This window comes from Pteronotus mesoamericanus, unplaced genomic scaffold (assembly GCF_021234165.1).
Source record: "Pteronotus mesoamericanus isolate MK-2021 breed Mesoamerican mustached bat unplaced genomic scaffold, CSHL_Meso_final scaffold_174, whole genome shotgun sequence".
NCBI classification, from domain to species: domain Eukaryota; kingdom Metazoa; phylum Chordata; class Mammalia; order Chiroptera; family Mormoopidae; genus Pteronotus; species Pteronotus mesoamericanus.
In genome coordinates this window covers 10,429,789-10,441,822 of record NW_026555309.1, presented here as the reverse complement: position 1 = coordinate 10,441,822, position 12,034 = coordinate 10,429,789, and the positions used below count along the sequence as shown (strand labels likewise).

Sequence of the window (12,034 nt, the reverse complement as noted above, 5' to 3'; positions counted from 1 at the left end):
GGGGCAGCTGAGAAAGTGGGTCTGAGCCAGCGGGGATGTGAGGGAGTGGTGGACAGGAAGCAGGGAAGAGTGAGAGGTAGGGACAACACAGAAACAGAGTCTGATAAATTAGAGACCAAGTTCAAACGAGGGTCCTGCAAATCTGGGCCCGTTCCAAAGAGGCTCTGAGATCTCTGGAAACCCAGTGGGGAGGGCGGTGGCCCATGGACAGCCTGGCAGAGGTCGGAGTCAGGCCTGGAGTGGCTGTAAGAGTTGAGGCTCTGTGGCTATAAAGCACAGAAACCAACTCTGCCAAACAGAGAGTGTAATGGGGAAGAAGGACGGAGATGGCTCGTGAGGATAGGGCAACCCCAGGGCCCTAGGGAGCAGGTGTCCATGGATGGCTCTTCGAGGCTCTGTTGCAAGGACGGATCCACTTCGACCTTTTATTACTTTACTCGTGATTGGAATTCCATGTCTTCATCTCTTCTCAACAATATTTATTAGGGCTTGTGGTCAGAATGTTCAGGCATGGATATGGCAGCAGTGAGAACAATAGTCCTTATTCTCATGGTAATGACATTCCAGTGGGAATTGCAGAAAATAAGCAAACAAATGTCCTGTCATGTGGCGGTGTGTGCCATACTTACAATTCCAGGAGAGCAGCTTGACAAAAAGTGATGGGGGAGGGGTGGGCATTGCCACATGGAGATGCGTGGCAAGTGATGGCTTCTCTGAGGAGTGACAGTTGAGCAGAGATCTGGAAGAAGGAGGGACTCTGTAGTCTCACACGATACTAGGATCTCTGCTGATTTTGACTGGGCTCCTCGGTTCCCCAGGTCTAGTGAGGCTATGGCTGGCAGGCTGATCACTATGAGGAGTTCCCGAATCATTTTGTGTGAGTAAGAGGCAGGCTGAGTTATTCAACATAGACTGTGGAGTTCAGAGAGCTCTTCCACTGGGTTGCAGCTGACCCTACAGAATGACCTTATTTGAGATAATCCCCAATGCAACTAAGACGGGCTTTTGGGATGAAGAAGGAGAACATCTCTGGACTCTGCCAGGAATGGCGTCAGCCTTGACAAGGGGTGGCTTGGGTACAGTTGAGTGTTGGAGGATGAAGTTTTGCCTATAGTCTCGAGTGGGGTTGGGGAGGTCAACCCACAGGACCCTCTTCAGGCGAGCGGGAGCTGAATGAAGAGTCCTCTGGCTTGTCTGTCTTGCTCTGTGGGCCTGGCTTGCCTTAGAGGCCGTGCTTATTCATCAGAGACCCTGGATTTGGAACTCACACTCTCTCATTACTGGACAGTGTGAGCGAGCAATCATAGGGCCAGCTGATCCAAAGTGCCTTGTGCAAAGTGAGACTTAACACCCGTAGCAAATTCAGCGTGAGTCCCTCAGGCCACCATGTTAACCGGTGGGAGCAGGAGAACAGGGGCAGCCAGGAAATGGCCCAGATGTGACATGAGATCGGGCCCAGCATCTAATAAGTTATGAACAAAATTGGTCAAAAATAGCAAAACATAAGAGAAGGTTCAGATAAACGAACTCTGTCAAAAGAAGATGTGAAATGGCTGAGAAAGGAAAGAGAAACTGCTAAACACCAAAAAAGTATGGTAAAATTCAGGAGTGTAACCAAGATTTAAACTTTAAAATCATGTGAGTTTATTAAAAAAATTAGCCTCATATAACAGCTAAAAAAGAAAGCAAACTTACTTAAGATATGAGAAAGAGGTGACAAAGAAATAATTTTTAATAACTTGTAAGTTAATTTTAATAATGAAAACCCTTGTGAAAAACGTTTTAAGAAGATGAAATGCATCAAAGCATAAAGTAATATCAAAAGGTAAAATAGTTTATAATGGGAAAGTAAAAGACATTAGATTATGATGAAAGTTAAGTCTAAAGAAGAATAATTAAAAACATGAAGGTAAATGGGATTAAAAACAGAAGTTAATGTGCTTTAATGTAAAAAGCATAAGTGATCACAGAATAAGGTATAATGTAATTTAAGAAGAAAAGGGAAATGGAAGGTGTGAAGGTCAAACAGCTTGGGGAAAGATAAATGAAGGAAATAGGTGATGGGTCAGCCTTCCCAAGAGTGGTTTCACTACTGAACCAACCATGATGTTCAAGGTGAAGGTGAAGAGCTGGCTCCACCCAGTTAAAGGGTGCTGTTTAGACCTTTCCCCATGATGAGTGGCTTCTTACCTCCACAGACGTGAACAGTGGACCTTGGCTTGGGGCCGGGGTTGTCAACCCAAGGCTGGGGTCTGGTGCTGTGCAGCGTATGTGGTAATAAAGCTCTAGACAGGCCAATACAAGCTTCAGAAAAATAACCCCATCAGACATTTGTGAGCACAAAGCTTGCTACAGTCAGGGTTATTAGCGAAGCATGACACAGCCACATGATGACCCATCATGTAGCCAGAACAGATGCTCTAGAAAAATATTTGTTGACATAAGAAATATTTAAGGTACTTACATGAAAAATGTATTATAGAACTGTAAGTACGGTATAATTCCTGCTGTTTAAAATGTATACAGTATATGAATAGTAAAAAATATTTATTCTTACTATTAGTAGTATTTTTTGGAGTTAGGGATTCTGGGTGATTTAAAAAAATTAGTTTTTATGCTCTTGGGAATTCTTCTACAATGAATCCCTATTATGTATTATAATCATTAGAAAAAACTGTAAAGTTTATTTCAAAAGAATAATAAAAACTGGCTTAGGCACATGCTTAGCTTCAGAAAGATGCTCTGTACCGGTTTTCCTGTGAGGAGGTGTGAGCAAAGAGGTGACATGACCTGGCTCATGGTTCTGGAGGACCATTAAGGCTGCTGTGTTAAATGCATTTCTGCACTGACAATGTGAGCTAGGGCAGCAGCAGGGATACCAGTCGGGAGGCCTAGAACAATTTTCCAGGTGAGTAGCAATGGTGGCTTGAGCCAGGGTTGAGGTAAGGAGAAGGAGTGGATGTTGGGTATGATTGGGTGGTAGAACCAACATGATTTACTGGGGAGAGAGACTAATGCTCTGTATACATCATATTTACTGAAAAGTATACTGCAGGCAATTGTTGAAAACCTTTTACTGATTGGGGTGCATGATGAGAAGGTGTAAGTTTTCGTGCATGTGAAAAATCTCGTAAATTATAGTTTACAGGGGTGGTGAAGAGAGAGTCCACCGGGGGGCGTTGTCCACGCTGGACTTGGTTGAGCCTTGAAATTGGGTGGGGCTCAGATAGGCCCAGGGGGACACTGCTCAGGAAGGAGCGGGCTCTGCCCAGGCCTGGTCTGGGCGTCATCAGTTGGAGTACTGGCCGTAGGTCTGAAGATTCCAATGGCAGCACAAGGCCAGTTTGTCCCACCCTTGGACTCCCGGTAGAGCAGTTTAGACTTTTTTCTTTAGACAGTGAGGGGGTGGGGTGATTGGGAATTTTTGACTACGGAGTGAGTAATATGTGTTTGCTTCAACAACTCGCTCCTCTAATAAACTCTGAATGAGTGCCATTGGTTAATCAATGGATAAGATTAATTCGGTAGCCAGAATGATTTATTTACTAAATAGGACCACATCGATGAGTTATTATATATTTCCAATATGTTATATATACCTATTGACATGGATTTATAAATGTATGTAAACACATAGTTATATATAGTATAGTTACATAGATATACATATACATATATAACATACACATAAAAACATAGTTATTTATAGTAGTTCCTATACTATATGCAGCATACAATATAGCTATACATAGATACACATATATGTATATATTTATTTCTGTTAATGAGAATGATTCTGTTGGACTTACAATGAAGATAATTTTTTTCTGATTACACAGCGACTTTAAAAAAGCTCCATCTGCATCTCAGGAAGTAGTTAAGGTGTGGATTTCCCGTCACTGGGCAACGGCGGGCCTCTCCAGCACACATCCCGCCCGCTGCAGCATGCCACGCTCGGGGAGGCTGTTCTCAGGGCCCCAGGCATAAACAGTTTGGCAGAAATACCCCTTTTCCCGTCTGTGTTTGTAAGGCAGTCTCTTTCATGCCAGAGGAGCTATTTTGGGAAGATGACTCATGTCACATTTTGGCCTCATTACAGTTTTAAGTTGTATACAGTGCTGGTTTGCCTGGAGGTGTAAACGTAAATTTTATCTTCATGTACATATGGAAATACCTGGGGCTGGAGAAATACTTACTGTTCTTGAGCTCTATATCAGGCTATAAGCAGGGAGGTTAAACAAGATATTTATCAAGATTCTAATTTTATTTCATTAAAGGCATGCTTCCAAAAGGATACCAGTCATTTGAGGTTGTGCCTCCTCCACTCTGCATTTACAAGCACAAATGCTGAAGTCCAAGAACCTAATGTCTCATTGTTACAAGCAGATGATTCTGTAAAGTAAACACTGTGCTTTCTCTACTGAAATTGTGTGAAAAGTGCAAGCAGGTGTTAAATGACTGTCTGGAGCTCTCAGTAACAGAAGGGGCAGGATGATTCAAAGTTTATTCAGGTGCAGACGATAACGAAAGGTGCAGCTATTCTGATTATTCCATTTGCTTTCTGGTGAATAATAAAGGATATTGCAAACCATTTTATTTCTTCAGTGATGAAAATGTATGGTGGCACTAGGAATGAGAAACATGGAATACCTGAGTTTGGTATTCCTTAAATGTGTTTATTGATTTGTCCCCAAGTAACTGAGTTTTAACAGGACAAACACTGAGTTTGGAGTGTGGCTAGATTTTCTATGACTTTCAAGGAATTTCATAGCCTACCTCAAAATTTAAAAGTTGGCAAAATGTTATTTATTTAAAAAATTTAAATCACAGCGTGAAAACAACATAAAAAATGACAGCAAATTTGTTATTTTTTTTTTTTTTTGCTGTAAGCCCATTTTGATGGTGAAATTTTTGGGGTAGAATGACAAACTTTCTGACCTCCTGACAGTAAGACCCCACCCTCTCCCTGTTTAGACATGCGCTTTAAAAAATTATCATCTAATTCGGCTGTGGGTTGGTGCTTTCCAATTGAGTTCTCACTCATGCTATTTAAGGAGATGTAGTAATCGTTAAGTAAGTTTCCTCAGTTAACCATAAACTAAATTTATTGTGAGATCTTTGAATCTAAAGTGGTGATTTGAAAATATTAGTGATTGGAGGGTGCTTAAGAAGTTGGCAATTCAACTGGATCCAGCTTCATGGCAAAATCTGGCCTCAAGTTCCCTTAACCGGTTATAACCTTCTAGCTGTGACAAGTGAAATGTCATTTTCTTCCTTTCTCTTATTGTTGAGACTCCCTTTTACTGCCTTATGGTTATCCAGTGACCGCCTCATTAACCGGCCACATCTGTACTTTCAGAAATTTAAATTGAGTGGATCCAGGTCAGGTGGAGGGCACTTATATTAAAAAACAAAATAAAATCAAGCACAAAGTTCTCCAAATGATTTTGATGTTCTAAGAGAACAACAGACAACAGTTAAATAAAGGACATGATTTGAAACCCAAATGTCAACATAGACACAATCTCTAAAGTTCTCTAAAGAGTGAGTCTTTTCACTCTTTTTTTGGAAGCTGTTAACTCGATTTCACGGTGGCATCTGCATGGTGTGACTGAAATGAGACAACTTCTGCAACTTAAGGAACATGTCGCTGTATTTCACATTTCCCCTTCTGTCTTCTCAGCCATCATGTATGTCATGGGAGCTCTTGGTCCTGCAGTGGGATATTTATTAGGTGGACTTCTTATTGGTTTTTATGTTGATCCCAGAAATCCTGTTCACCTTGACCAGAATGACCCTCGTTTCATTGGAAACTGGTAAGAACTATTTACTAAATTTTTCATTTCACTTATTATTAATGGTAGAGTCATAGTACCCTTGTAGTTAACATAAAAATTTCCCCAGAGGGAATATAAAAAAATAGCCAAAAGTCCCCTAGGAGGGAGTAGTAGGCAAAATAATAATCCCTTAAAGTTAAGCTATGTCCCAATCTCCAGGATTTAAGAATGTGTCACCTTTTATGGCAAAGGGGACTTTGTAGATGTGATTCAGTTAAGGATCTTGAGATGGGGAGATTATCCTGAGGGACCCTGGTAGACCTAATATAATTACAAGGGTCCTTTTAAGGGAGAGGAGGAGTCGGGAAGGTCAGAGCAAGAAAAGGTGAGATGGTGATTGAGGCAGAGGTTGGACTGATGTGCTGTGAGGTCGGAGGAAGGGACTGTGGCCCACAGAGCGAAGGTAGACTCTAGAGGGTGGAAAAGTAGGGAAACAGGTGCTTTCCTGAAGGAATGCCGCCTTGTAAACCCACTTTAGATGTCTGACCTCCAGGACTATAAAAATAATACATTTATGCTATTTTAAGCCGGGGAGTGGTTGGTAATTTGTCACAGCAGCAATAGGAAACTGACACAGAGGGTTTGGGAATAAGAGCCTAATCCCCATTCTTTAGGGTGGAGGTGTTTGTTTCCTTTATAGCAGAAGGGAGGAAGAAAAGTGATGTGGCTGTGTTGGGACTTTCCAGTGCACTTTAATCAAAGCTTTCATGATCTTTTCTGTACCTTTAAAAATTCCCCCCCCCACTTCCCTATTATATTGTGTTTCAGCTCTGTCAACCCTCCCCCGCTGCTGAGAACTCTATCTCTACTTTTCCATCATTACATGCAGTGAATCTCTTCACTGGGTGATAGTTTGTTCGCCACCTACGCTGGAGATTTAGCTACTCCCTCACTTGCTAGCCCTTAGTTGCCCTGTTAAGTAATGTTTAGGACTTAGAGAACGAGAACTCATCTTTGGTTGGTAGGTTATTTATTCAGATAGCCAGGGCTGTGTTTGAGTCCTTCATTGCCCTCAACTTGAACGTGAGTTCTTTCTTCATGATTGTAAGCACTAAGAAGTATTGGTGTCCTAAATTCATTTAACAAAGATTAGTGATAGGTATGCGCTGATAAGAAATTTTCATTTTATTCCAAAGAGAATACTGCAATATTGGACATTAGTGCCAAGTAATTACTTTCTAAAGTTTCTTGAGTACCATGTTCTGTGCTTCATTATAAGATAATAACCTCATAACCCTAAGCTTTGTGGGAATAATGTTTAACACTATTTTCAAAGCAGTTAAAATATTAATTAGGTTATAGAGCATTTCTTATTTTCTTTTTCTTTTTAATTGTTTTTATTGTTGTTCAAGTATAGTTGTTTCCATTTTTCCCCAAGCACTCTCCCCCCAAAAATCAGGCATTATTTTCATAAGTAATGCTCTTCGAAGATGGAAGTGCTAAGATCTAGATGACCCTGGTCTGGTAGAATTTTGAAATTATACAAAAGGAAGTTCCCTTGTCAGCAAGAGGGGAATAACATAGGAGTTTTCGGTTGTTGACTGATAGTGAAATTTTTGGTTTCAACTACTGTTTTCTTTGCAGCTTTGAAATAAATCAGAACAAGGATGTTTTTGTTTTGTTCTCAGAAAACTAGGTTATTAAAATATATTTATAAATATCCAAAGTATGTTCTGCATTCTGTATAGATGTCCATGAGAAAAGTGTGGCAATAGGGAACATTGGGCAGCAGAGAGAAAGGCAAAGAGAACCAACTAGGGGCAGATAGAATGAAGGAGGCAGGAGTTTTCAGCTTCAGGTGCTTTATACTGTCCTTAAAAAGGTTCCTAGAGGACATCAACCCAATTGGTAGTAAAGTGGAGGGATTAACAGTGCAGACCCTGAAGCCATAGTCCCCTGGGTTTCTATCTGAATTTGCCACCTAATAGCTGTGTGACCTTGGGGAAGTTACTTAACTTCTCTGTGTCTCCGCTGTTACTGTTTTTCTAAATCCATAAAACAGAAGTAGTTACAGTACCTACTTCACCGGGTTGTTGTAAGGAATGAATGAGTCTATATATGTAGAGCTAAATGGTTCTTGCTATATAATATGTTAGTTATTATTCATTTATTTGTAGTTCATCAATGTCCAAGTAGTTTTATTCATTTTAGTGGCCCAATATTCATTCTACAAGTAATAAAATTTCTCAATATAGAAATATATAATAGGAGTCTATTTAAAAATGAATTTTGTTTATCAAGTAGCCTTGTTTGTAAGACCTCTACCTTGAACAAAGACACAGTTATTTGATACAATATTATTTTACACCATGCCTAGTAGAATGATATGTTTTTCAATAAACATATACTGAAAGAAGGAAGGAAGGAAGGAAGGAATAATGCTAACATTTATTGGGTGCTTGCAAGCATTATACTAAGAGGTTTGCATACGTTGTTGTTTAAGCTTTATAACAGCCATATGTAGTCACTAATATTATGCTCAGTGATTTGAATAACTTGCCCAGAGCCTCAGAGCCAGTGAGAGCTGGGATAAACTGAGTCCAGGGTCAAAGTGTTAGTCAATATACTTAATTGACCCTCTTAGTCAGCAGTCTCTGAGTAGTGGTTCATAGAAAGGAGTTAGGAACCCTGGCTTTTCAATTGGGACTCTTATTCGTATTTCTTTTTCCAACACATAATGCACATTTCTTGTCTTACTCAGCTTTTTTATTTTAGCACCATGAGTATATCATGTGTTAACAATGATTTGTTACTGTAGACTGTTGAAGAAAGTGGGCTGCTTTGCTCTGCTTAGAAACGTCCCCGAACTTTTGTATTATTATTCTCTGTAATTCCTCTCCTTCTTCTATATTTACTCCCACTCTAGGCTACTATGAGTCTATCTTTAATGTTTGCATGTAATATAAGTAAATTACTCTGAGTGGGGTGAGGGAATCTGAGTGCAGATCTACATAAAAACAAACAAAACCAGTTGCTATGAATTGATTGCTGACGGGGCAGGCATTTTATTAGTTTCCTTTTGTACATTGGCTATTCATTTTGATGACTCCAAAACAGTTATTATGACCCCTCTTTCAGATGAGAAAGTGGGTTCAGAAAAGCAAAATACATTCCCTAGCATATTAGAGCTAGTAAGTGGTAAAGACAGGATAAAAACCCAGGTCAGTCTGAACCCACAGCCCCAGAACTGTTCCTTACACGGCCCTGCCTGCTCTCTTCTGGAGAGAGCGTGAGAGGTCTAGGGACTGAATGTCAAGAAAGGCTGATGAGCAGGGGCCACGTTAGGAAAGGCCTCGTAAGCAGCTGAGTACTGAAGGGGCCGGGTATTATAGTAGCTACATTTCCTGCAGACAGATGAATTCATTTTTTTCAAAACTTATCTCATTCAATGTACTTATGCAAGAAATTTTTTTCAGTACCTAATCCATGTCAGGCACTGTGTTTATCATTGTATTCTGAATAATTGAGATGCTTCAAGTCTGTCCTGAGCAATTGTCTCAAAAGAAAGCTGCTTTCTGATTGTTTTAAAATCTTTGTGTGATATAACTAAATATGCTTGCAAATAGCACACTGGATTATTAATGACTGGTTCTAGGAATGATTCTCTCAACTAAACTATGACCTTTAGCAACTAATGGCACTTTAATTGAAGCACTAATTTTATAAATGAATTTTTACTTTGCAATTGATCTATATTCTTACGGGGTTGAATCCAACATTTGTGTTTACAATGCTGCTTTCATTGTGGTTACAAGTGACGGGGTGTTGATACAGGGGACAGAGTCTGAGCACTCATGAACTTGGAAGCTTTAAAGACAGAGTTTGGAGTTGAGGAATCCTGGTTAGAAAGAATTGACTGTGTTAGGTAGGACCAGGGGCTGTTTGCTAAGAAATGTTTGAAAGGAGGCTGAGAAATTGTCTCCCCTGGGGAATTATGCAGGCAAGAAGCCTGAGGTCACAAACCCAGAGCCTTGATACAGGGCTAGAAGTTGAGTTCAACTGTCTGTTTCCTTCCTAGTTTCTGCAGCTGGGCAACCTCAGACGAGTTCAAAGACAGGTTATTGATTCAGCAACACTCAAGTTCTACTTCTCCTAAGAATCCTTCTGACACACATTTCCCCTCTCTGAACTTTTATAGGATTCATGGTCTATACCATGCAATTTAACACTTAATTATACATTCTTGCCTTTGTTGGAGACATATTCTTTAGCTTGCTTACAACTAAGTTGTAATTATTGAAGTAAAGAATCAAATGAACTGTCTTTGATGGCCCTCATGGTTAAATATGGTGAGCATTCAATATATCACATATATGAAGAAAAGTATTTGAGTCATCAGCAATTTAAAATACATTTTACATGAGATATTAATGATTTTCTCCTAAGAAAAAAGTGTCTCTACTGGTCCACAAAACATGCTACAGAGTCTGTATTATTTTCTATTAAATTTATGTATTATTAATTTATTAAAAAATGCACATTGTAGCAGAACTAATGCGAGTGCTTAAAAATACCTGAAAAGATGTTTTTGTCAGGTTGCTTATAATATTCATTATAATATGAGTATAGTTATTGGATAGTTTTCTCATTTATACCACAGAAAGGGAGGATTTTCTTGGTTTGTTCTATTTCCTACTGATTTACAGTTGATAAGCGGCAAAAGTTTTTTTTCTGGAGAATTTTATCACCACAAAATTCTACTTTGCTAATTTGTTCTCAAAATGCAACAGCCATAAATGCTATTCACATTTCCCAATTTTTTAGGTGGAGTGGATTCCTCCTTTGTGCCATTGCAATGTTTCTTGTGATATTCCCAATGTTTACTTTTCCAAAAAAGCTTCCACCTCGACACAAGAAAAAGAAAAAGAAAAAATACTCTGTTGATGCTGTTAGTGATGATGACGTTATGAAGGAAAAATCAAACAATACTGAGCAAGTGGACAAAAAAGTTTCTTCTATGGGATTTGGAAAGAATGTCAGAGGTAAAGTATGTCTTTTCAATAAATATGTGCATGGTAGTTCAGATCTGTGTGGCTCAAACTGTGGTCCCAGGCCAGTGCCGCCCACAGCTGTTACTGGTCTGAGACAAGATAAGTACTGAAATTGAGAGTAAGTATTGTGAAACTTTTAAAGACATTTGACAGAGTCATTTTATGCCTGTTGGATCTAATGGTAATAATAACAAATTGGGCTTATGTTTTGTATGTTTTTTAAAAAAATTATTTTCTAATGATTCATCTTTAATGGATTTTGCAAAAGTATCAATGCATGATAGGCTGGAAATGATAATAATAATAATAATAAAACTATTCCTTCTGACAGATAGTTTGAGAAACACTGATTTAGATCCAAAGATACATTTATATATGTCATTTACTATATCTAGAGATGTTTGATTTTAAAAAATATTGTACTTATTGCATTATGTAATGGATGGTTTGTTTCAGGGGAATAGTGGGTTTGGTAATATGGCCTGATCCTTCCTTAAATATTGCACAAAGCCTACCGCTAGCCAGGGATCCCACTCAACAGTGGCTCTGCCAAATGCTTGTTAAGTGGACAGAGAGAAGGGCAGCCAGGGGCTGAGCCTCCAAACCCAGTATAAAAAAATATCTAAAAAGTCTCAGTGATGTGTAGTGATCTGTTTTTTTCATTTTTATTTCTCTTAAAAATAATGACTTTATTAAAGCTAGATTAGGCAATCTCCAACCTAAACAATTTAACTGTATCTCAACCAGTCTTTGTCCAACAGTCAGTATATCTGTTAAGTGGCAATAAATCCCTTCAATCCAAGAAACTTACAACGCTGCACTCCCATTAATTTCTGCTATTTCCTGAGTTCCCTGAAATTGATTTTTGTGAGATTATGAAGCATGACATTTGTAAAGTGCTTACTGTTTTAGATAAAATTTACCTAGGCACATTATCATCTCACTTTGACTACATACACAGTAAAGCAAAAGAGACATATGTCCGGCCTAGCGGGAAGTTACTAATATATTATGGAACTATCCCCACAGTCTAAGAATGATAATGTTTAGATTGGACTATTTTTAATTACTGTACTGTTCAAAGCAAGTGAAGTGACATTTCACTGGAAATGCTTCTTTCCTATTAAGTTTTAGATTTGCCTCCCCCTCCACTTCCTCATTTTGTGACAATGTGTATTTTGAAACTGCCAAAAAATGACTTCTTCT

General features: G+C 39.1%; 1 protein-coding gene across 1 annotated transcript in view; it reads left to right on the top strand.

Annotated features, from left to right (window-relative positions):
- Positions 1–12,034, top strand: part of SLCO5A1 (solute carrier organic anion transporter family member 5A1) — a 120,970-nt gene that overhangs the window by 43,994 nt on the left and 64,942 nt on the right. The window contains exons 3-4 of the mRNA XM_054590236.1: positions 5,684–5,816; positions 10,602–10,819. Of these exons, the coding sequence (XP_054446211.1) occupies positions 5,684–5,816; positions 10,602–10,819 (351 nt within the window). The remainder of the gene's footprint in view (positions 1–5,683; positions 5,817–10,601; positions 10,820–12,034) is intronic.